Here is a 26,528-nt window from a genome sequence, read left to right on the forward strand (position 1 = left end):
GCTCTTAAAGACTTTGTGGATCAAGTTTTTGTCCTAGTCCTTACAAGAAGCTGCAATCTACAAAGCAGGGTCATCGTTTTCACGTCTCTGGGAGCAGAGTAGGTTAAGCCACCTCTCCAATATGGTTTATGTCTGCCGGTGACGTGCAAGAGCGTCATGAATTTCAGATTTACTCTGTCTCCAAGGCTGCATAGGAATACAACGATCGCCTCATGTACCTCCCGCCGCACTGATCGTACTAACTCACATTAATTTCACCTTCAACTTTTCATCATACAGATCCAATGTAACAGGGGCAAGCATACTTAAAACTGATATCACGACAATTTCCTTCCCAAAAATGATTATCGCTTGAACAGAGGTGTTCTAAAGTTATTGTCTCGGATAACAACGGAATGAATTCAGTTACTCTTTAGAGTTCTAATATAACAGAGTCCAGAGATGAGAGAGAGAGAGAGAGAGAGAGGTGGATAGATGACACAGAGAGACAATAGGAAGCCACATTGACAGTAAAGACATGGTAATTTCTAGATGACGCGCTTACCTCAGAGTGAAATAGTCTTGGTTTATTGTTTACCGGGCGACAATGTTAAATGTATTCTTTCGTCAATATGATATGAAGGTATTTGAATTAAGTTAACTGAGGGAACGCTATTCATTTTTTTTTCAATTGCACTTAAGTATTTCAGGCCTAAGTGTCGCAGTATCGATTTCAGACTACAAATGCCACCCCAAGAAACCATGGTGACGCATATCTTTTGAACAGAAATAACATGCAAGAGTGTTCCTCATATAGATTTTGATTGATATAGGGAAGTTGTGCCTCGTCTCTGTCCTATCCCATCATGTTCTATGCTTACTTGTCACACGCAGCGCATGCGCGCTGCGTGCGTCAAACCTTGTAAGTTTCATCATAAACAATGTTCAAATCAATTCTCCGCTTCGCGGAGCATCGCGATTTTTTTTCCCCTTCTGGCAAACTTCTGTCCGGCAAGCCCTTTTATCCTAATTCTCATATGTCTAATCGACTCATTTTCCTTTGTTACTTCCAAGATTAATTTACATCTTACATTAACCTGGCGTTTCCGTGGGTCCCCTGTGATATCCTCAAAAATTTAATTTTCCCTTTCCTTTTTTTTCCTGGGAAAAGCAGAGCCTGGGAATTTCGCTATGCATACCAAGCGTCGGAGGCAGCAGCCAACTCGCCGAATGGAATGTCCAGGATTAATTTAAGTCTCCCCGTCGATGCTGGTAATTAAATATGTTCCCTCAATTATTGAAAAAAAAATTCCGCCGATTTTCCGGGAGTATCACGGCCAAGCCCTTGTGACTAATTCTAAGACACTCCACTCGACGGAATGGAAACAACACGAATTTAATCTTCGTGATGTTGTTCCGTCTCACGGCACTGATTGCGTTTCTATAAGGCGCAGTGCAGTAGGTCTAATTTACAACTGGCTTCGATTTCTTGTATGTACTCTCTTGTTCCAAATGGGATTCTTTTCCTGGCATTAATTGAACCGTTTTGTTCCCGATTGAAGGACGCACCAATTAGAGATCCTAATCATCTTTCTGACGCGTTTTTTTTTTTGTCAGATTGCGATGAAAATTTTAACTAGTTTCCTGCCAACGTGACTGTGCTGATTGCCATTTTCAGTTGGCTTATCTCACTGGGGACACAATTTCATATGAAGGTAAACTCTCTCATATAGTTGACCTTTTCATCACAAGGGGGGAAAAAACTAATTAAAAAATTGAAAAACAATGTGCTGTTCCTGCAGGGATTTCTGTATTATTTTTGAAAAATTGAGCAGTCGGTCTCCTTAAAACCAAGCTAAGCTAACAATTGCCGTAGAAACATTACCTGGACTGTTATTTTCTATGTACTACGTTCCAGAAATTTCACGTCTAATTACAACAACAAGTTCTGACTCGAACCCGCACTTTGTTTGCGCTTATTGTAAATAACAAAAATCACATCTAAAGTAATGACACAAACAATTGCAATTTTCCCTTTTGGCAATTATTATTAATATTGGCGCAAAGTGCCCTCGCGATTTTTTGTATTAAATCACAGACTGCGCTAAACTTGAGAGATAAGTACGGGACTAACTTAACAGACAGGTCACCATCGATTTTTTGTAGATTTTCAAGACAGAGCAGCGTGGGGACTTCATAGGTTCGGGTCTTGGCAACATCTCTCCCATTGGAAGTTTGCGCACAGTGCGGGGGACTCGGTGCTATCACGGAAAGTTGATTAAGGTTCAACGAGACCTGGAGGGCGCAATTTGAATAAATTTGATTTGAAAAGCCGAGTGAGCGAGAGAGCGCGAGATGCGAGACGAGAGACTCATGCTTGCGAAGTAATCAGACGGGATGAGCTGGAATTTTTCAACAAGACAGTTTGGAAATTTTTTGCGATTTGCCATTTCTGTCGGGAATTGACTAAGCCGTTAACAATATCAAAGTTATCGCGTCTGATCATGCGCAGTCGTCCTGGAAACGAGTTCCCATATTTCGCACACATGCACGACGCTCTGCTGTTTTGTGCTGGTCAATCCAGAGCGTAATTGTGGCGTGTTTTTTGCTAAATTTGGGTGCAAGGAGAGTATGCTTGGACAAAATTGATTGGAAATTTCTTAAAAGCTGGCGCACGAAAAGCTTAATCATTTCGGGCATTATGTCTGCGAGGTTTTCAAGCGGGCGAATCAGAAATGAGAGTCGTGGAAGGTTAAGATTCGACTATGGCGGGGGATCGATATACGATAGTAGCATTAATAATAGGGAAATTCAGGGAGAATGCCTTCGAGTTGACGGCAATTTGAAAAAGGCCATTACCGATAAATGGGAAGAACTGATTGGCTAATGGACTATAGCAGGTTTCCATTTACGAATCATGTATTGGGTTTACCGTTTACCGGATTGATTTGCGCAGACAATCGGCCAACATACTTTCCCCAAACTCTCCGTATCACGAAATCAGGGACTCGTACGCATTAGCCCCGTCTGGCTGAGACGGTGAAAGCCACGGTAAAACCGGTTAAATGTCGGTTTCCATGGCAACGAGATATTCAATACTTTCGGCGAGGGATGTGGAAGTGCGCCATTACGCAAAGCATTTTCCTTTATGCGTTTGGCGGTATTCCATGAAAAAAAACCCCGTCTAATAATATGGAGGGAGGCGACGGCAGCAGAGCAAGTCCTGATTGCCTCGGTCTTGCAATGTGTTGACAGTCATGCTGAGACTAGGACTCCGCCCCGGTCGCGCACAACACCAGCACATGTCTTCAATATTTCAGGGGGTCCCCACGGAGCTAATTTGATAAAAGTGGTACTTATCGCGTTTTCAATTAGCCGCTAATCACCTAATGACGAATAGAGACATAAGGGCATGGCAGTAGCTCGGTGTTGAGACAGAAGCGCTGCCACGACTTCGGATATATGCTCACTCTCTCCAAGCCCCCGTAGCCATGGTAGTAGCATCGAAGACGCGATCGTGACACATGACACACGCGCCGGGTTCACGTTCCTTGAGTGGATGCGGATCACAGCTTTTCCAATTAATGCTAAATCCCCGGTTGGACTGACGTGTGTTGGCAGCCAAGTCAATATCACTGAAAAACAATTAAATAACTATGCGAATTCCTCCTGGTTACAATTCCCGCATTATCCGTATCAGTGAACAGGTACCAAATAGATACCCTCTGGCCAAAATGTCAGGCGATGAAAATCGCCTCTTTTGGCTTATTTTCGATCGTCTTTGCGGCATCTAGGACACGTTGAATTGCAGCACTTTGCCGGGAAATCTTGAAAAGCGTTCAGTGGCACGGCATCTTGCGACCAAGATGCCTCCAAGACATAGCAACACTCCTTTCATCTGTCACTTGTAGAGAAAATCGGAAAATGACGGGAGATAAACAAACACCTCACACCTCAGATCTCAGAGAAAGTTTAAATTAGATTTGTCCAAGGAGAAGGACGGGAAGGCGAGATGACGACCGGAAGAAACGCCCCTGAGTGTGTGTATGTGAACCTCAGACCCTTCGCTGGTGTGTCTGAGATTGAAAGTGAAGAACACGTCAATGATGACATGAACGTACAGCTGGAAGTGTTAATGCATCAGCATATCCGTTAGTCTCACCTTGGTCGATTCAAAATGTAAGGACGGGTGAAACTGTAAAATCTGTGGGATTGGGTCAAATAAAAAATTATTGGCAAAATAGACGGCTGAAATCACGGCCAAAGGTAGCCTTATAGATTGTCGTTTGCTGTTCAATTGTCATTATCATTATCATTATCATCATCATCATCATCATCATCATCATCATCATCATCATCATCATCATCATCATCGTCATCATCATCATCATCATCATCATCATCATCATCATCATCATCATCATCATGTCGTCGTTGTTGTCATCATCTTCGTCATCATCGTTAGTATCATCATCACCTTCATCATCATCATCATCAACAACAACAACAACAACAACCATAACAACAACAACAACAATAGCTACAACAACAAGAACAACAACAACAGCTTCAAAACCTGCATCATTATCGTCGTCGTCTAACTGTTTTAAATATTCGACTGCATAAGCACCATCACCGATATCACTGTCATCCATAAATTGCTGTCATTATTGTTCTCGATCTCAAATAAAGGGCCACTTGATATAATTTTGACGACTTTTTCGCTTTTGTTGTTGTTAATGTTTAACTACAGTTTCTTGTTCTACTCCCAACGTATATTGTGCTAGATGATATCCAGCTTGTCATCTCAACTGGTACATTTGTACACTGCAGTATTATTGTTGACTAGTGAAATCTGGTCCGGACAAAAATTCTTATGTAAATAATAAAATTGCATTTCACACGTATAGACACCGAGTCGACAAGCTAAATAGTTGGTGTTTCACCATGCTTTGGGGAGTCGAAGAAGAACTTGCAGTAGCGTATAAAACGAAAATGGTCACGGTGAAAAAATTATCAAAAGTTACAGCTACTGTCATGACCCTTTAAGAGTAAAAAAACAGATGCTCCTCGAAACGACAATATGGACTACTCCCACTCTTTACAGACACACAAATCTCGGATGTAACAGTACCAGAAACCCTCCCCCACCCCCGTCCCACCCCATGAAGATGGGCACTTTATCGGCTTGTGAATTCCACGAAAGGTCGCGACCAACTGAGACCATAGACCGGACCGACTCTCTCGTTACGTGATCAGCGACGATGACGGAAGGTCAGCTATTTAATGTAAACGACTGTTTTTTTCGTGTACTCATACAGTTTACACCTAAGAGGTATCCTTTTCATTACCATTCATTTTTCCGCGCCACATACGGGAGGAAATTGGTAAACACAGTGTCCTGTTTCGCATTTCAGATTCGTTTTGCAATGGCCACCCAGCCCGTTCCCTGAAGTGTTCCGATGGATCCGAGTTACCTAATTACACTGCTCGATTATTTGGCGTTCCAAGTGTTTTCCATCATACTGCGTTGATTGTCACCAGATCATTCTCAATGGTCGCCCCTTTTTTGCATTCATTAATCGACTTTCCCGCCGAAAATCAAAGAGAATTACATTCTGAGGCTAGGGCGGTTGGGTTACCGTCTGCAGTGTTTCGCGGCGCGGGACCACGAGTTTTTCGACCTGCGTATTGTACGTTACGTCCTGCAAGTTAACTTCCAAAGTAACGCTGTTTTGTCCACGCTGTCGTCAAAATTTGGCGTTATTCCTTGACGGAAATCCGATAAAGCAAAATCCAGTATAAATATTGCAGTCTGTCAAAAACAGTGATCAAAACGTGTTAGTATAGTCTGTCACTCCAGCAAGGTTTAAAGTCCAAAGGCTCGACTCTTCCCAAAAGTAATTTACTCCATACGCCACAAGTTGACAAAATGGGGAAAAGTTGTTGGCTTGGTAGCTGGGCGAAAATGCAAGTAATGACAGATGCCTGCGTGTGACGGCCTGTGGTACTTCCCACCCTTGACCGCTTATTGCTACCAGTTTCCCTTCTCACCGCCCTAGATCCTGTCTCCTGCCGATGGGAAGGTACGTGTGCGGTATGCTGAATCAGCGTTTCGGGGCAAGCCATTTCGGAGAGGTTAATAAAAGAAGGGAGAGAGACCGCGATCTTTGTTTACATGTCGGTGTTTCGTAATTCGAAGGATTGCTGCCATAAGCGGTCGTTAATATAACTTTTATTAAGTTTGGAATTTGATCCCCCTATGGTGTAAACTTCATCGCACTCACGTTGACCGCCCTCTGGTTCTGGACACAACAGTGCCAGGTTTTCTCTTAAATTACCCATGACCTCAAAGAGGTCACTCTACTCGTATGCATTTATGCATTTCCCGATCTTAATTTTTCAACTTTGGAGTTCAAGACGAATTAGGAATTAATGTACTACAGTATCGCCTAACAGACCAGGTAACCGATGTCAGCTCAGCTACTTTGTGGTTGTGAGAGGGAGAAGGGGAGTGGGGGGAAGAGAGAGGGGAGGAAAAGGGGGAAGGGAGGGAGGGAGGGGAGGAGGGAGGGAGGGAGGGAAGGAGGGAGGGAGGAGTAACTCCTCGGATCAAAACCAACTTGTCATAAACGGGTAGAGGCGATTGTACAATATGGAGATAAATAGATTATTTTTGTATGTTTTAATGCATTGCCAAGGCACGTTCCTTTTCGATTTCTTCTTTGAATTGGCGAATAAACTAGTAATATTATTCTAGGTATACAAGGTAGGCAGAGTGCAGGTGGTGGAGGGATCTCTGAACGTGTCAGTTCCCGATGGTAGAGTTGACAGGTTAGTGGAAAGAATAGACGTGCGAAAAGATTTAAAGAGATGGAAATGGTATATACATTAATGTAGATGAGATTTAAATTCTTAATGACGACTCAGCAATAAAATCTCGCCATGTATGTTAGCACGTAGCATCATTTGATATCCTGTGCAGGAAGGGTTCGACGTTCTGCGAACGTTCAGTTGTCTTAGCCGTAAAATGACTGTTACTTTCATGAATAAAATTATGTTAATTATACGTGCAATCAAAGCTGCCAAAAATAAGACATAACTGTCTGTCGCCTTGTCGTTCTGTTTTAATAGACAAGCCGCCTGTCTTTACTACGCATGTGTGAGGGAGAGAGAGAGAGAGAAAAAAACCAAATTAGGCAGCTATCGTAAGTTGATGGTTCGGGCAAGTAGCCAATTAAGACAAGTCGACTTCTGAGGAACCTCTGGCAATCCGTTCCAACAGCCATTGAACACCGCGTTTTTTGGTGCGTGGACAACTCAGGCAATTTCCTGCCATGGCAGCTGCCACCATTGATAATGTACCCTGTTTATTTTCATTGACATTCGTTAAATTGCACGAGTCGATAATAATAGTGCGCAATAATGAAACCTTCCAGTTCGAGCGGGATTAAAGTCGTAATTGGGTTCTTACTCCCAAACATCAATCATCTTGTTCTATGTTCAATCCCCAATGAAAAAAATGCTAAGACAAATTCGATCCACTAGTATTTTTTTTCCTTCCCCGATTTTGATATTTTCAGTATCCGAGCAAAAAAAATCCCGCGTAATGAAGTTGTCTGGTTTTAATAAAGCAAGGTGGGGGATTCGGCTAAAAGGAAATTTCGTGTCCGCTAGCTCATGACAGAAAAGAGACTTCTAAAGACCCACGCACACACATTCCAGCCAGCTTTTAATAAGCGCGAGGAGGAAATGAAAGGGGCGATTTTTGGTTGACCCTCCGCCGGCTAATCGCCAGCTAATTAATTTCTGTCAACAAGTGCAGACATCCACACCGAGGTGCATTTCGCTGGCTCACAAAGCCCTAAGCACCTCCAAGTGGCACAGCTGGGAAGAGTTGTTTTAATACACTGTGGAGAGAAAATCAAAATCAATACAGAAAGGCAAAAATAAAGGGAGGGCAGCTCCGTGTTTTCCTCTGCCTCCCCCCCTGGAGGAATCCAACACAACTGTTTGTACAGTGAAGCGCTGGAGCGTAGCTAACACGACAACCGCGATGAGTTATTGGCTTGTCGATAGGAATACATGCGTTCTTAATGTCCGTGACAATATCTCTCTGATTAGGCTCAGAGAACCCGGATGGTGCGTTCCGTTCCTTAATTACTCCAGACGATTTTGCTTTCTTTCTTCAGAGAGCACAAGATAATGACATAACTGAATTGACCGCGAGATGATTATGTGAGTCGCTCCCTCTCTCTCCCTCTCCCCCCTTTCAGCCTTTTGTCATGTCTGTCTGCACAAGTTATACCAATCAGATTCCAATGTCAAGGATTTGTCTACATTAAGTCATGCCTGGGAAATTTGACAAGGTAATTAAAGTTAGGCGCGGCCGGTCGGGCACAGAGGGTAAAAAGTTTAATAACGTTTGGCGGAAACCATAAACACCTATGTGACAGGTTGCCGAGATTGTATTGGTTGCCAATATGACAAAAGTGCGATCTCGATACAGCTGTGCTATCGCTGACGTTCTGGCGCAACAACGCCACAAAATTGAAATCAAATAAGTTGACAACGAAAACGCAATTACGCACAGGTCACGTGATTAGAGATTATGTCTTTAATTATGGATACGTTATTACAACTTAACTGCGTCGGGGCGAACCATTTATGTCGGTTGGTCGTGGCAACATTTTCGCTGTCACGGCTACAACGGAGTAATTCTTTATTTGCAGTATTTCATCTCAAAAGCAATCCAGTTTAGTCAGTAGTAAAGATCTGTGGGGACGCTTGATCGCAATATCACCAGAAACACTACGAATGGCAAAGAATAAGGGTCTGGCCGCCCCCACCAAAATAATAGGATGTGCCACTTAGGTTGGCAATTACTGGCAGGATAGCTAGTTTGTCGTCTGGCCATTGTTGGCGCTCTTTCCTGAGCTGTACACATGTTGGGTTTCAGCTGACACGGTCATTAAGTATTCTGTAATTTGATTCGCTGTTGGTAATCATTAAGTCTCATTCAACGAAGGTTCAGCGCTGGCAAAGGATTTAGGTTTGACACTACGACTACACGGCTCACAGGCCTCGCTCCGATTGTCTGGTAGACCGCCTCGAATCCATGTAATTTACCGCTCGACAACAACGCAGTGGGCCTTCGCTTTTCTACGGCGCCTTCTCGGTTATCGACGTTATACGCTGAGCTGATCCGCAGGTCACCCGTACTGCAGCGCTGAGCAGAGAGTTGAAGACCGCCATCGCATCAACCATTTGATACACAGGCCCAGTCTTTGTATGCAGTCGTGCCAATAGCTTGGAATGGTCATACGAACCTCGTCAACACAGTCCCATATTACGAAATAATTTAGCACTCAAAACCATTTACGTGTGTGCAGGATATAAAGACACCGTGTTCACAATCTGAGGACATTTTGCAGCTCTCACACTATCTCCCTAATGGAGACTAAAACTGCGCAGTTCGACGCTGTAACGGGTAAGTCCAACATTATATAAACAGACGTGCTCTCACTCAAATCTTTGAGCTGTTCTCGCTGAAATACGAGCTAGACTGGCCCCCAGATCACTCAGAATATCGGCAAATCGTTCCTGGTTGTAGTGGTGACGGCAGAAGCGTTCTCGCATGTAGTTCAGTCTTTCGGCGAGGAGGTCCGCGTTGTGTGTGATTTTACCGAACAGCTGCGCTGTGATCGACGGCAACCACTATGTACGTGACCTCACTAGCTGCGAGAGTGTACATACACACACACAGCGCGCGAGCTGTGTGCGAGAGGGAGAGGCAGAGCGAGGCATAACATAACATCCGCGCATAGCGGTTCAAATTGAATACATTACACCGCTGTTGACAGCTTGGTGGACACACTGGTGTCTTCCTAAACATTCCGGCTGTCCTCGGTCGGGAGAAATACCCATCAAAACATCGGGGTGGTCCTGTCGCCGCGACCGCAGCGGCGCACAAGCCCATGCCGCACTATTCCAATTGTTTGCTGGTGTGTACTCTGAGACCATTTTTACGATGACACTCGCCAATGAAAATTGCGGCTATAAAAATACTTGTGCTCTCTCACTCACACCCCTTACCCATGCCGAACTATTTGATTACCATTGCTCACCTCTTTACACATGCCTCGTCCTTTTTCTCGTTGCAGCCACGATGCAGCAACAGTCAACAACGAATAACAACAACGCCAATTTACGATCTTGCGCTGGCTGTGGCGGAAAAATTATCGACAGGTTTTTGCTCCATGCACTGGACAGATACTGGCATACCGGCTGCTTAAAGTGTTCGTGCTGCGGGGCGCAGTTGGGAGAGTTGGGGCCGTCTTGTTTTTCAAAAGGTGGGATGATCCTGTGCAAAAAAGACTATTTGAGGTGAGTGCAATTGCGTTTCGTTAAATGACTTAATTAAGGTAAAAGTCGTGTGTGTGTACGCGTGTACCATGTCGTGAGTGTAATTGCCTGTACTGTGTTGGACCCATTTATACGTCCATCACGGGCACGCTGACTGTTTTCAAAGCCACCCAATTACGTCGCGGCCACCGCTCTGATTGACAGTGCGCGAATCCCTAAACGTTGAAAATGGGGCACCCATTGTGTTGGGTTTGTGAGTAAGGGGGAGCATTTGCGCCGTGTTTACCGGACAAGCCTGCGAAATGTTTGAACTCCTGAAAGCCCCTGTGCACGCTGTCACTTCCAACCTCTCACTACTAATACCACTGTTTTTGTTGAGGTACTTATTATGCTTTTATACAATCCCATTTACTGTGCGTTAGATCGAAAACAAACCGGCATGTCAGTCGCAATAATTCCTAATGCAGTCTCTTACGCTCATCAGAACAGATCTTGTTTCTGGTTGCTTTTATCGGGGGGTTTTGCTCAAACAAATTATCTGAATATAGAAGGCCAAACGAGTAACTTAAAAGGAAATCACCGGCGGCCAAGCCGTGGAACCTCTAATGGCGAACAAATTCAATTTAGCTCGCCCAATGGAAGTGGAAACCGTGCCTGTATGCATTTAGCATGTATTGAGCCGGCCGCTGGTGCGCACGCGCGGAGCGGCTCCACATTAGCCCTGAGAATTATAATTGCTATCGCAGAGCCTGCATTGGACATTTATTGAATTCAAGAGTGAGCGCTCATTGTGAATGAAGTACACGTTTTCTTAGATTGAATCGAACCAAACGCAAAGTGGGCTAATCGTATGCTAAGTAATTGGTGTGGGAAACAAGTCGCTCAAGAGTGCACTTCAGTGTTGGAGGAACAACGCATCTCCAGACAAGCACAGACCCGGCGGTCCACCCTCTCACACTCACATATATGCATGCAAACACATCATTAAGCAAATGCATCTATATTGATAAGTTGCCGACTTTGGCTCCGAACCAAGTTGCCAACAGAACCAAAACTCCCGGTAATAGCAACATTTGTTATGGCTGGGCCGTGTTAACTCGGGTATTCCCTGCAGAACACTTTTTGTCCGAAAATTGCCTCTGTTCCACTAATGAGTTGGCGAGCTCTGGATATAAGTTTCAATATATATGTTAATGCGTTATGGATTCCCTACATCTGTTTAACTATTCATCGTAAAAGGGTACGCACAACAGAACACGGGCATCCAGAGAGAACTTTGATATGTATATAATATAAAATCCGAGGGTAGACGGCTTTATGATGAAACCGACATCGTTGGGTATTATGGGCGAGTTATGCCGGCCCATATATCATTGAAAAGTCTGTACTATATGATCCCACACTGCCCATTACCGATTCTCCATGGATTTGGCTCAGGCATTCCTATCTTTTCCCGATCGCCTTTTATCAACACAACACTTGTGATATTGGTGAATTCCATCTCTTGTCCTTGGAGACCGCAGAATCATTAGGCCAGACTTATTATGGTAATGCACGATGGAGGGCTCATTAAAACTTAGTAAACCTTGTTCTGTTTGCCAAGCGGACATTACTCAGTCGTGTTTAACCCTTACTGCGATATTAGTATTCGGTAATGCAGTTTTTCGGTTCCCAGATAAATAAAGAATGAGGCTAACTCACCGTGAAGCGCTTAATGAACTTAAAATGCGTGGAAACTCGTTATCCCGCTGTAGTTACGAATGTCAACAGTGAGACGACACGATTTTTCATTTAGCGGACCGTCGTCGAGTTTCCCCCCGGCTTAAACAGAAATGACATGACAGCGCTCCAAGTGAAAAATTGACTGCCCATGCCGCCTCATAAACCGACTTTCCCGGCTCGTGTAATGAAAAAGTATTAAAGTTAATTTCCTATGTCATTAATATATATGGACTTTGTATGGATTAAAACATATGGAGCGGGGGTACGATTCCCCTAGACTTTCTTACCGTATACTGGGAAACATAAAAGTAATAATAGTTCATATTGGCCGTGTCAATCAGAGTCTGGAAGGGGCCGACCTTAGGTGACGATCCTTTCAAGCCTCTACATGAAGTAAAACTCCTCCAATTTTTCCCGTTCAATTTAACAGTTAGCAGAAACGTCTCGGTTTAAATTGAGGCCATAAATATTCCAGGAGCGGAGTGCTCACCAAGGAATTCCACCTGTCTGTCAATTATACCCACATCCTTAAAAGTTTGCGTTGTACGTCATCAAAAAGTGTGTAGACCACTATTTCTTTGCTCGGAGAAAGTGCTGGAAATTTTGCGTCGCTGCGAGAGCATATTAAGACATTTGTATATATACAACTTAAAGCGAAACAAATGCCCCAATTTTTTTTGTAAGAATAGGCAGCGCCGACCGCATGTTTCGATTTCAGTGTTGTGACTGCCTGATACAGAAAACGCGTGACTCCAATCCAATAAACCAACCAGAATTTCTGCGCAAGCTAGGATGTCAAGATCGATGTTCTTGTTAGGGCAATTATGTAGTCACATTCGCCTCGGGACAGGATTTAGTTTGTTATTTGTTAACGGTTACCCGTCATTTGAACAACGGAATGTCTCATCAACTAAAGTTTAGCAGTCTCGCGGCAGAAAAGGAAAGTGGGAAAAGAAACCGTCGAACCTTCAAATTCTACAAAGCGTAACTACATTTCTCTCTTACCAGGCCCGCTGTCATGGTCCCGCCATTTTTTTTTCAGACAGAAACGCTTCAATCAACAGGTACCTTGCAAGTACCAGTATCGCGAAGGAAATCGACTTAGGTGCTTATGTTGTCATTAAGGTGCCTTTTGGAGGGTTTTAGACGACAAGATTGGAACTCTATTGAGTTCTCGCTGGGATAATTGAGACATCGCATTAACCCGATCAGCCTAATCATGCATACCGCCATTATGTACGCTGTGCCATGATACGTCACCGAATCGACAGCTCGGGCCGCCATCTCGCATTACTCAAAGTTCAGGGGGGAAATCGCGCTTTCTGTAAGTTTCACAGGAGGCGAATTACTCCGTATATCGTTCCATGCGGTGAGTTGACACTTTGACAGGGCGTTGAGTGCGCCCACTCCACTCACACTCGTCCCCAAAATGTTGAGTGCTTGCCTTGTTTTGTTCTGAAAACGCACCACAATGGCCGTAACAATTCACCAATCCGGATTAAATGCTGTTGACAGACAAATTCGATCCCAAATGCCGCATCTTAATGTCGTCCATTGTGTCACCTTAATATACAGTTAACTAAATTACACTTAGGGGCATTATTAGGCGGTTAATTGTGAACCATTAAACCTCCAATATTCCATATATTGAACTGTTGCAAAGCTGCATTGAAGGGCGTCTGCAAGATTTCAGGGCGAGAGAGAGAGAGAGAGAGAGAGAGAGAGAGAGGAAATTAGTTCGGCAGACATATTTTTGGTAGCTCACCCCTACTCGGTAAAGGACTGCCCACTTAAAGGGAATTAACTCCAAATTTGACGTGCTTTTAGCGTCCCGTGTTACAGTAACAGAACCTAGCTACTGTAAACACTATGGAGCTGTATCTTAGCTGGCATAATGGACTGCACTTATCGCGAGATTGTCTTTGACAAGAGTTCTGACTTAAATTGAAACCAATTGTCCACAATTACTTTGGAGAGACTCAATCCCCTCGAGTAAACACTAACCGAACCAACATCTCCAATTGGCGCCATAATTAGTGTCCTCAACTTACAGGTGTTTCAACATCTATTTCTTAAAAAGGTCGTGATGCGATTGTCATTTTCCCCGGTTTGTAATTTGAGAGTGGTAAACACTTTAAGAATTTTCCAAAATGGGTGTTTTCGATAAGACTCTAGTCCATATCGTCGATGAGGAGCGTGGAATCTAATCAGAATTTACATAAATGTCACCCGAAATAAAATACTATTGCTAAGTTCTGCCTGAGTGGCTTGAGTAAAGAATTCAGCTCCTGATTATGTACATGTCAACCAATCTTCGGCAAAGTGCCGACTCCGTGTGAATATATTTTCTCATAATGGCAGACAGTCGTAAGGATTTGTAATTTGGAAAATGGCGGTCGGATACTTTGCAGTTACCCCAGTGTTTGCCCATTAACTCAAGAATGGCACTTTAGTATCCGTACGCGATAAAAAGGGGGCGCTAATATTAGATATATTTAAGCACAAGAACAGTCTATCAGACTTTTATGAAATCATAAGTGAAAAGGCACGTTTTTGGTGCATTCTGTTATTGACGAAAACTGACAGAATGGGATCCGCTCTCTGTAAGGATTTATCACACACTCACGCAAGTTTTGACAGGCAAGCACTCGTAAAAAAAACCCGACACGCTGAACTAGAAGACCAAGCCAGCCAGGGCTCCGTCGGATTTCACAGCAAAATACCGTGACCAGACAAACTAGATCAGAACCAGATGCAATATTTAAACAGTAAATGGAAACTATAGTTAAAAATTAAGCCTACATTAAAAGTATACATAAGACCCCAATTAAGTTCGATTTCAATATCCAGCACTAAGTGGATATTCTATTCAACGGTAACAGCTGGGCAGGTAATGTCAACACCATCACCGCAACTGTTGCAGATACACCAGATTTCCTAGGCACGCAATTTAGTCGAAAAATGGACCCATTCACTGTATATTTATCAAGATAATTTGAAACCCATCGAATTTGATGAAGCCACTAACGACATTTTTCTTTTCCTTTTTTCCCTCCTTCTCCTGCGTATCCCGACAGACTTTTTGGCAACACTGGGGCGTGTAACGCGTGCGGACAGTCAATACCAGCCAGCGAGTTCGTCATGAGGGCGCAGGGTAACGTCTATCATCTGAAATGTTTTGCTTGCAGTTCGTGTCACAATCAGTTAGTCCCGGGAGATCGGTTTCTCTTAGTCAATGGAAACCTATTCTGCGAGAATGATCACCAGAAATTACTCAAAGCCAATAACAACACAGGAATCAGGGCACGGAATAAGGTAGGTTCACTGTTTTAAGCGAGTATACCTTTTAAAACTGGCAACTACGCTAGACAGCTTTGTATGCGTTAGGCAGTTTCCCGCCCATATTTGTATGAAAATTGCACATTACATCTTATCGCCAATTTTTATCTAGAATGAAAGCTTTCAAACCTTCACATGCACTTTCATCAAGGTAAAAGCATTTGCCGTTAAAAGTTTTCAAGCATTTTGGTTACATTTCGCCAACGGCGCCTAAAAGGCTAATAATAATGTGACGCAAAAAAAAAAAAAAAAAAAAAAAAAAAAAAACGCGCAAAAATTACCATTCTGCTCACTCGCTTGGTACCGGCCATTGCTCTAAAAATGTCAACAATGTGCTGTGTACTGCGAAGCCAAACAACAGCGTGCTGGCGTGTACTGGTTCTGGGATAGATTGAAGCTATCTGCATCTCAAAATACTTGGACAACCAGTGTGAATTTGATTAAATTTTCAAAATATTTATCGCGCAGCAATCAGTCTGCGGTGCTTTCAACCACTGGCATCGAGCATCCTCAGAATTATTACTAATTTTTTTTGGGCAAGATTAAAAATGTCGTCGACTAATTGGTTTCGACTGGTCCATTTACTTGATCTACAGTCGGAACGATGAAGTGTTTAATTAATAATTGAAATCTCAAAGTTTGAGTGTTGACTTTACACACGCGACCTCGACGCGCAAGCGTTGTAAATCATGGTCCAATTTTTTTTTACCCAGCCTTGTACCTTGTACTCTTGTTTACCATAGATGGCCGAAACTCGTTGACATGTGTTCCGCCTAAAACATAAAAGTCAGTCTGTTTACACTGGCCCATTTATTTTACCCCCAAATCTGACCCTTTTGGTCCCCATTAAATACTCTAAGATAAAGAAAAATTAATACCAAAGTGGAAAAAACCCAAAACAAAACACGGTCTGTTTTTAGGCTGAAACGTGCAGCCCCATTTTAAATGCGTTTGTATACTGCTTGAAAATCAGTACAAGCAACTACATGTTTGTATCGCGCGGCGCTGAGCGTTTCCAAACACCAATGAAATGATTGAACTGTTTTAATTTCGAAATGACAGACTCTGAGGTTAAATGCCGATGTATGTTGATAGCATGATCGAGTCAAATGTAAAGAAACCATAAACAGCTCCCATTATTTGCCAGGCTCCGTATGACAGTTTTAATTTAACGGGTCTTGTCAGACTTAATAGGACAAAATATGTTCAATATTACAAAGTATATTGCCAACAAAATAAATTAGATAAGTCACCCCCAATATCGTGTGTTTCCAATAAAGTTGTTTAATTAATTTTGCACGCAAGTTCCTTCTGCTTGTCACTCAAAACTTCATACCAGTAAATTTTGATTAGATCGGTGCCAGAAAATTGGTCTCGCGGATTCCATTATTTGAGTCTGCTAAATTGAGTGAAAATTCACATTTTCACCGGGGTAGTGAATAGGGAAATTTAATCATAAATATGGTAGGGAATAGGGCTCCACAAAAGTTTAATTTGGCGCTTGCATCTCGTGTTTTGATCTCGGCAAAAGCGATAAGGCTGATTTCGATAACTCGCGCATGTGTATAGTCAATGGGATCTGAGCAAGCTGTAACCTTCTATTTCCGCATTCGAATTGAAAAATATGGGTTTGATCTTCGATGATGGGTGGAATCTCAGGGATTTTGGTTGCTGAGTGAAAAATATGCCAGCACAGCTCAATAATCTGTCGAATAGCCTTACTAATCTCTGAATCAATGCTTCGAACATAGGTCTCTTTACTTTGAAAGCACCTGATATTAGACGTCGGTGATTTTCCCGTGTACACATCTCTGTGACGCATGTCTCGTGTCGTAGTCGTCTGAAAAACTTGATGTTGGATTGAAATAAATTGTTGAGGTATTGCCTTCATTTTAACACAGATTGTGTCGATTATTATAATTTTACGTTCCCAGCCAAAATTGGCCATCACTTCAGGAGAAAATTAAAGAAATTCCCAAATTAATCCGAAGTAGCTGGCGGGAAAACTAGTTGCAGACGATATAAAACGGCGCTGCCAATTTGCGCTGTAGTATGTGAGATCATGCAGTGAGATGTCACAAGAGAACGATACTTGTGTAGAAAAGCATACGGACGATAATTGGAACTCTATTTATGACTACAATTTCAATTTAGATATTCATTATTTCTACTGAAGCATACATCACACTGGGACGGTGCCGATCTCGATTGCGTACGACTGCATTGCCATCATGGACACTCCCCATGGGCAGGTGCGAGAACAAGAAAACCAAATTTGATCCCTGCCTGATTAATTTCTCCAGCATAAAGTGGGCGGAAATGGGAATCATCTCTGTTTGAAGGGGATGTATTCACGAAATGAGGTAATGCAAAAAAAGGGCCTCGACGACAACGGTGGCGAATATTGCCAGCCTCGTCGTCATGAAAATAAACACATCCATTTCCCAACGGTTTGATGAGATCGCTTCACATACCCGTGTCCACACAATAAAACCCCATCAGTTGCCTAATCAGGGCCGTATTTGTTTAAAGCATCTTTCAGGCAAATTAATTTCCAGTTGGAAAATGAATTGGGAAATATTTCGCCGCTGGAGATGATATGTGCATTCGTGTTCGGTGATTTCCTATTCATATGTAGCCCAGTGCAACTCTATCGTCAACAGCGGACTGATTTCCAATTGTGTACCACCGTCTCACGCGGCGGTCTCCGCATTCGACGTGTATAATATAACTAGTCCAGGAGAGACCTAATTCAATTTAGCAGTAATTCGATGAGTCTCTTTTACAAGAAAAGCGACCCCTCTTTGAAGAGACAAAAAATACTTTCCCGATACAGCAGAATTCATACATGCAGAACATAAGAATTAAACTAGATTGCCATACAGAATGCGTCACCATATAAATAGACTCTCGCTCATTAGTATTTTCTATTAGATTTCCAATTTAGCGGGGTTAATTGGTAGTACGCCTCCTAGAATATCAATTGATTGGCAATTTATAATAGGCATCTATTAATTTAACAAAGTGGAAAGGCTAATTAATTAGGGCTCTTGAAATAGCAGCTTTCAATTCGAGCATATTGCGAAACACCAACAAGCAGGTTTAATTTCAGTGGTAGGGACAATGCTCACCATATGCCTGTACGCAGCTGCCTGTGCGGCCAAAGAATGCCTACAGCCGTTGATTGTTGCGCAACACGATGTTCCCAAACCGAAGGTGGTATCTCTCTTCTCCCCTGTCAACGAGTTTTCGAGCCTGTCTTCTTCTCATAGTCGGTGCACATGCACTTTATTAACCACCGCCTGTGATGAACACATATAATCCGAACCCCCCCCACCCTAATGTAAATTTAATAACATCAGTTCTCGCAAGATGTGGTGATGATCCTTTCATGAGCTCTGAGCTAGTTTTCGCATTTAAGATAGTATGCGCCTTGAAAGTAACAAACTTAAACTTTGCTCAAACTTTCTTCAGTTACACTTTCAACCACTCTTACCAAATCAAGAACAAAGTCGGGGGTCTAGAGAAACAAATCACCCACCATTTACCGATATTTTAAATTCGAAATGTCCTCCATCCCTGTGTTAACTGTATGGAGAAAATGAATTGTTCGATTTTCAAAAAATCTAAGAAGGTTGAAAACTTGCCATACCCCAAGAGCATCAAAAACCTCCACAAAGGTGGACCAGAAGCGTACTGCAAAACCCGAGAGTCCGAATGCCTGTCCCAAAGGGGCATCCTACCGTAAATCGTTAAAAAGTACCATGATACAATACTGAGATACTGGTCAGCCAGTTCGCGTTCAAACTTCCTCAGTATTGCGCTCGGGAGGTTGGCGTACATGTTCATCCGATGTTCTGTATGATCTTGTTTCAATAGGAGTGTACGCGATTCAAAGGAAAGACGGCCTCTGTGTCTTGGGCCAGCATTATTGACTTGAACACAGTATATAGTTTTGCCGAGACGGCGTGTGTTTTCCATTGCAAATCAGTTTTAAACGAGGAACGGCCAATGCAGGCGTGAATAGACCGGAATCATAAACACCCAACCCCTTTGGTGGTGATTAAATTTTACGCGCACATTGTCCGCCAGTTGAAGTTAAACAAGAGGGTTGTACAAGGGTCCTCGTTGATCAAACACAGCGCCGGCGGAACATGTGTTCATTTTAGCGTGCAGTGCTGCCGGAGTAAATTTGGGCGTTTTTTTGTTTGTTTGAGTTCGTGAGTTTGAGTCGCGTTTCAATTGATCTCAATTGAGTTTCCATACGCCAAATAAACAAACGTAGCAAAGTGCTATATGTCCATGTGTGCACCGTGAGCTTAATCCCATAATATGGTGTAATGCACGCACATTTCAAAAAAAAATACCCCCATCCCCATATGGTCACGATCCGACTAAATAATTACTTTGGAAGAAATGGGGGTCCCATTCTTATAATAGGCATGTTTGCTCAGTGTAATTGTCGATAGGCCAAAATAGGCACCAATATTGTCATAACGATTTCAAATTAATATTTTGTTTATTTGCATTGCCAAATTGCATTCTTGCTGGTAGTGAACGTGTGTAGAGCTTGCACAGAGAACGAGCTTATGGAGTAAGTTTTTGACCCGTCACAATTCAGCCCTTGTCAGCATTTGGCATTCTATCTGCTTGTATATCAGAATATATATATATATATATATATATATATATATATATATATATATATATATATATATATATATATATATATATATATATATATATTATATATATATATATATATATATATATATATATATATATATATATATATATATATATATATCATATTTCTGTGTTCATATACATGTAGCATAGATATTCTAAATAATACTGTATGTTTAGGGATGTGCAGATATCAGACTGGTAGATCCATACATACACACATATACGTACATACATACATACATACATACATACATACATACATACATACATACATACATACATACATACATACATACATACATACATACATACCTACCTACCTACCTACCTACCTACCTACATACATACATACATACATACATACATACATACATACATACATACATGGACATGGTCACTCAGAAGTTCTTGAGAAAATTGATGAGAAAACAGTTACGATAGCCTTGGTGCTTTAGTGCGTTGTTTAGGAAAATTTGGTTCACAGAAATTTGGTTATACAATCTGCAGCCCAAGAAGTTCACGCGAAATCTCGTTTGCAAGAAAGAAAGGAATATTTTGTGTCAGTTTGATGATTGTTTTAGCTTGTCAGACATACTTGTCCTTGGACTTATAAGTATCAGGAATTTAAAACGTTAAAATGTATTTTGTTTTCAGAATCTAGCTGCGCTAGAACTCCATGAACTTAAAATGGTTCCCGCTGGAATCTTTCATTTGACACTCTCCCCCCTAAAAAATCTACCCTTTCGAAAATGCAAACAGATGACTCATCAATTAACTTCTAAAATGCAATTTCCGGGGTTTCAGATTTGTTTCACTCCAACGTCAATGGCACTCGACGAGATGGAGGCAATCACAGATGCTTTCTGAGTAGAAACGCGAAAGCGACGCTCTCGATATGAAACACGGCCAGCTCGCTTCCTCCAGACGTAAAATAAATCTCAGTGAGCGCTACAGCGAAAGTAAAATAAACTGAAAGAGGAAGGAAGCCGAATATAAAAACAACTATCTTTGGAAGTCTAAAAAGGGGTTGATATTTGAGCTCGCTTGTTAACGTTGAAGGATCGGGGGTCAGCGTTCTAATATTATCGATGATCTGATTAATTTAAAATCATCATTGGCGAGATAATTAAACCGCGGCAACTCTATCCAATATAGGAGAGGTCGAATGCCCATTATAACGAAGCAGACAGGATATTGCGTATCCTGTTAGGAGAGTTGCATGCCTTACAATGGTGGCTTCAAAATGGTAAAAAAATCTAATCAGGTGCGACCCACCTTAATTAGTTCTCGCTTATCACCATACTTAAGCTATTATCAAATGTCTTTAATTGGATTAAGGGAGCATGTATGTTCATTTGGTATGCCAGTTGTATTATCGATTTCCCCGCTATATATAATGCCTGGCCTTGGCTAATGCCACGTCGTGTGGTGTATCTTGTTGCGTGCTTGGGCATCGGACTTGAAATGCGTTTTAAATGTGGGAATTTGTGTTTGCTGGTTACGACTGTCAAATTTTAACCGATTTCCCCTTTTGCGTTTGTTGTTGAACAGGTGTGTTAAAGTTGACAAGGGGAGGGCGGAGACACAAAGCCTCGGTGCTCGTCATGTCGAGGTTTGGAGACGGACTTCATCTACCCCAGATCAGGAGGGAGAAGCGTCACTGTGCCAAGAGTGGAACACTCGACAAGGAAACCACTGAAAAGGACGGTATAGACTTTTGTGCCATTGTCTGGAGTAAACAAACAAACAAACAAACAAACAACCTAAAGTCAGGTTGCAAAGAGACTCCAAATCCTGTATTATTTAAAAGGAAAACCAAGTGTAAATAATTTTGAGAAGATGTTGATGTATTTAAAAGGAATGTTCGACACAATGTCGCTCTTTTTTTGTTTTGTTATTTCCTCTGCATTGTGTGAAGCAACTTTCCTGGCAAATTTTCACCTCTTCGTGAAGATTTTGTACCGAAATTCCCGGGGAAAAAATTCGTCGTCCATCCCAATAAGTACCTTGCTTTTATGGGACAAGCCAGGACAGACAGTTTACCCTGGGTCGTATTTGATGAGGGGGCAGACTGTAGAGGTAAGATTTTTTTATATAATTAGGAATTTAAAACAAGGAGGAGGGGAATAACTAGAATCAAGTGCAATGTTAATTAATAACCGATCGAGTCAAATTATCTTGTGTTCAGCCAAACTATATCCCGCTCAGAAGAGCCCATTTCAGTTCATCAAAACGTGTTGATTTAACCTTTGAGATTCTTAATACATCTTTTAAAAATTTATGTAAATTCTATAGGTACTACGTGCAGTAATTTAGTTCAGGTTTGGTCAGAGCAGGCGAAGCGGTGATGTTTCTTGCTGTTGTTGCTGTTGAGGTTATTCAGGAGATCCCTCCCTATCCAGACCGTTTGGTTACAACTCTACACTGCGGTACACGTTGCGCACGGTGACGTCATAGGGGTGTTGTTTGTTTCCTATATATAATCGACTTTTGCTGCAATAGTACCAATGGATTTTTTTTATCGGGTCTGTCGAATTGAACTGTCTCCTTGGGTTGCCCGGTTTGTGGTTGTTCTGTGCATCTTCTAACTCACTCGGCGGAGCAGAGCCCTGCATGCCGGAGCCGCACCGAATTTGTGCCTATCTCCGGGAAGATAATCATTTTCAAAGTATAACCCTTAAGAAAACATTGTCCATTTCATTAAAGTGTATTTCTAAAGTCAACTGCACCAGCCACAGCGCTCCACCCGATTTCAGCCACCCAGCATTTGAAACAAACCGTCAAACGTTATCAGTGACGGAGATAAGCCTTGTTAGTTTTCAGATAAACAAAATACCAGCGAGATAATTTTGTAAAAGATTTATCGAAAGACCGGGCCAATTTAATTAACTTTCAGTAAATGTGGACACGCATCGGCCTGATAATGCTCCCCTCATTCAGATTTTGACATCGATTTGATTGTCATTGTTTATTCGCCACGAATAGAGTTTTGGAAACCTGCAAGAATCTTTCAGATATACTAGTAATCCCTACCATGATATCAAATAGGCTGTGGAATGACATCACAAGTAGGTACACAATTTACTCAAACACAATACCCTTCACAGTAGTTCATTGAAGAGTTTTTAACGATTTTACCCGGCCTTTTTCGGTGTTTTTTTTCGGCCATTGTGTTTTCGCTTAGTCCTGAGCTATACCATGGCTATACCAGCATCATTAGCCGACACTGTTGGTATATTTTCCGATATCCTTGTTCGGTCTTGAAAGTACACCTTTTATTTGTTCCACTCCCCAAATCATGGCGAAATACTGAGAATTCAACTTGTCAGCTTTTTTGTGTGTATTGTCCATTTCCGTTGTTGACAAATTAATTTTGGTTGTCAGAGAAATCATTTGTCAACAACAACATTGTATATCGTAAACAAGCATCTTGATGAAAAAGGGCTGAATTTTATGAGGCGGGTGAGAAAATTCAGTTGTTTTACAGAACAAAAATTATGAAAATATTGTCAGAAGTTACCGCTACTGACTTTTTAAGATATGGTAAGGTCCTCAGTCTGGGTTTGGGTAGTTCTTCTGATCATGGGCCAATGAACCTTGGCGGGAAACAAAGACCATAATGTTTGGGGGGGGGGGAGGAGGGGGTCTCTGCAACCGATCACGACGACAACAATGAACCAGTGCTCGCTGCCAATACCGAGCTATGATAGCCAGGTGTATACATGTCAAAGCAAACACCCCAGGTAGATGTATCTTGCTATCGCGATACCTCCCCTATGCACGTCCTGCTGTGGTCGTCTTGTTTTGAAATTCCCAGGGTCCTCACACTGTCTGCTTGCGTGTGAGCTATCTCAAAGTACAACCCTCCCCCCTCCCCCCACATCCACAAAGCGGCGTTAAAATATTCATCACTTTAAATGAAGTGTCGAGTGTACAACTCCACGTGAAAGCGTCAGATCCTGGTATTGATACTCAAGTTAGCTTGTCGGGGTTTAACAACAGCGAAGTCTATGTAGAAATTTGTACTCTTCAGTTCAATGTCAAGTATGGTATAGCGCATTCAAAACATAGCCACGTTATATTATATTTTCTGATGCTTACGAGGGAACGTCTCTTCTCCACAGTTTTGTGATACCTTTATATTTTTGTACAAAAAAATCCGAGTCTATTAGTAGTGTACAATTTTTGGCTAACATCGTTATTATTGATTAATATCTCTTTCACCCAACATTGGTGAATATTTGTCGAATTGTATCGAGATTTGAGTTTTAACATAGATTGTTGTCAGTTTAAAAAAAAATCCTTTGAAAGCAGTGGACTCGAGAGGAAGATACTTTCGCAACTGCAACACGCCATAATTATAGTTTTGCTTTAGGTTACAGTGTGTCATGAATCTGGACTTTTCAATGTCACATTTTTTTTTCTCTCTCTCTTCTAAATTTTTTATATATCACGGGAGGAAAACCATAAGCTATCACCGAGCCACGGTTGGTTTTCGTCTCAAATCACAATGACGTAGAGTGTATATATATATAATGAAAAATCGGTCAATCTGCTTTGATTGCAAGCTTTTCGTTGGGACGATCATTGTGTCGGCAATCAGCAAATTTTCAACAAAAAAGTATTAAAATTTAAGTCTATCGTATATACCTAATCTGTCGTGTCTGTTTCAGAGTCATTTTCACCCCAGAGCTCTCACGGATTTCATCAACCCGTTGCCATTTTTGTTATGTTCGTCTTCTTGTTTGGTTTGGGCAATTAAGCTTGGGTAGTCCCCAATACACGTCTCAAGTACGGCCGTGTTAATACCACGCTAATGGGTCGTGCTCAAACACCAATAATAGCCAGATTAGAGAGCAACCTCCTTAAAAATTCAATACGATTAAGTGGAGCTGGCTGTAAGGAGGACTCCTTTATATGCCGAGCTTCTTGCTGCTCGATTGAGCTTGGTTCAACGAGGGAGGGATTTACTTTCTTCAATTATTGCTCGACTTGGCGTCTTTTTTTTCGGCCCGAGCCCGGTTGAGATCATCACGACGGAATTCTCCTGATTGAAGCAGACGACAAGTGGAAAGACCCGCCTTTTCCCCAGATATCAAAGAAAAGTAACTTGTGCGCAAAAGAAGCGGTTACCGCCCTGTATTGACGTCACGTCAGGATCACCCGCCTTTTAAACATCAGAACTGAACACAGAAAATGGTTTCTTTTCGTTCTACCCCCGTCGGATACGGCGGCTTTGGTAAATGAAATTTCTACCTATAGGCATAACTTGCATTCTTTGAAAGACGGATTCAAAACGAAAAAAAAGGCAGACATATTGTGGTCTTGAAAATTACTGAATGCTCCCGATTGAGAAAGTGTACAATGTAAGTGAGATATGCCGCTCTCATCGTCATCATCATCGTTGTCGTCATCATCATCATCACGACGATGAAGGCGGAATGTTACCTGGTCGCGTCAGTAGAAGAAAAAGGGGTATCCATTCTAATCGAGATAATTTTTCTGCCGCCGGCCCTGACAGGTAAATTAAAACGAACGGAGAAAAATGAAAATGTAATGGCACATAGAGACCAGCAGAAAGTAACTTTGCAATATTATGATATTGCTTGAATATCAGGTATTCGCGCTGGAGGGAACCGCAGAAGTCCATCTTGCTGTGTGGAATGGATTAGGGAGAAAACAATTACACGTGGGAGCTGGAGACGATGGCGCGCTATGCCCTTTAGGCTCGTGGAGATTGTGTTGTACACCTTACGTCAAAATAGAGTACCTAGGCCATTATTCTCTTGCTCACTGCACTGCAAATTACGACGAGTCTTGTCGACGTTTGCAGACTACAAGGGGAGAGCTTAACCCTGTTGAGTCTGTCGAGAAAAGTTAAAGGCTGGCTTCAATCCTGCAATGTTGACAGAAAGTAGCAGAATTCCGAGGCGAAAAAGGTAATTGGCTGTCCTTCTGCAATGAAGGAGCCAAATTGGGCTATATTTCATTCAAGAAAATAGAACTTTGGGGAAATGAAGTCGTCTTTTTACTTCCAGAGGGTCAGTGCTGAGTAGTAAGCTATTTGAAAGTGTAATTACTCCAGCCTATGAATTATAGCTAGCCTTTAATGGAACAGTCATTTTGCTCTCGGCGTTACACGACACAAAAGCAACGCAAAGGCCGCCTAGCTACTTTTTTACACGAAGCTTTGTAAATCAACAGCCGATCGCATTGAAAACTTGGCACTGAAAATTGAAAAGCACTGAAATATGTTCTCTTCTGCATCGAGAGTACTTGTGGCCGACTTCAGAAATCTCTGCGTGATGTCCGATTAATTGATGTTCCCAACCAGGCAGACGACCATTTCTAAACTTTTGTGAAAGTCTTCTTTCTTTCGACGGACAAATGTTGAAAAATCCTAAAAAGGCTGCACCATCTGAAAAGGTGCTACC

General features: G+C 42.2%; 1 protein-coding gene across 2 annotated transcripts in view; it reads left to right on the top strand.

Moving 5' to 3' along the window:
• Positions 1–24,739, top strand: part of LOC139114172 (LIM domain transcription factor LMO4-B-like) — a 42,110-nt gene extending 17,371 nt beyond the window's left edge. Inside the window, exons 1-4 of one of the 2 annotated variants that reach the window (XM_070675753.1) lie at positions 8,895–9,469; positions 10,143–10,365; positions 15,144–15,381; positions 21,646–24,739. In XM_070675753.1, the coding sequence (XP_070531854.1) occupies positions 9,433–9,469; positions 10,143–10,365; positions 15,144–15,381; positions 21,646–21,654 (507 nt within the window). In that variant the 5' untranslated portion in view covers positions 8,895–9,432 and the 3' untranslated portion in view covers positions 21,655–24,739. Of the gene's footprint in view, positions 1–8,894; positions 9,470–10,142; positions 10,366–15,143; positions 15,382–21,645 lie in introns of those variants that run through there. The other variant, XM_070675754.1, reaches the window with a different exon arrangement.
• Positions 24,740–26,528: the final 1,789 nt, after the last annotated feature.

This window comes from Ptychodera flava, chromosome 16 (genome assembly GCF_041260155.1).
Source record: "Ptychodera flava strain L36383 chromosome 16, AS_Pfla_20210202, whole genome shotgun sequence".
Classification (NCBI taxonomy): Eukaryota; Metazoa; Hemichordata; class Enteropneusta; family Ptychoderidae; genus Ptychodera; species Ptychodera flava.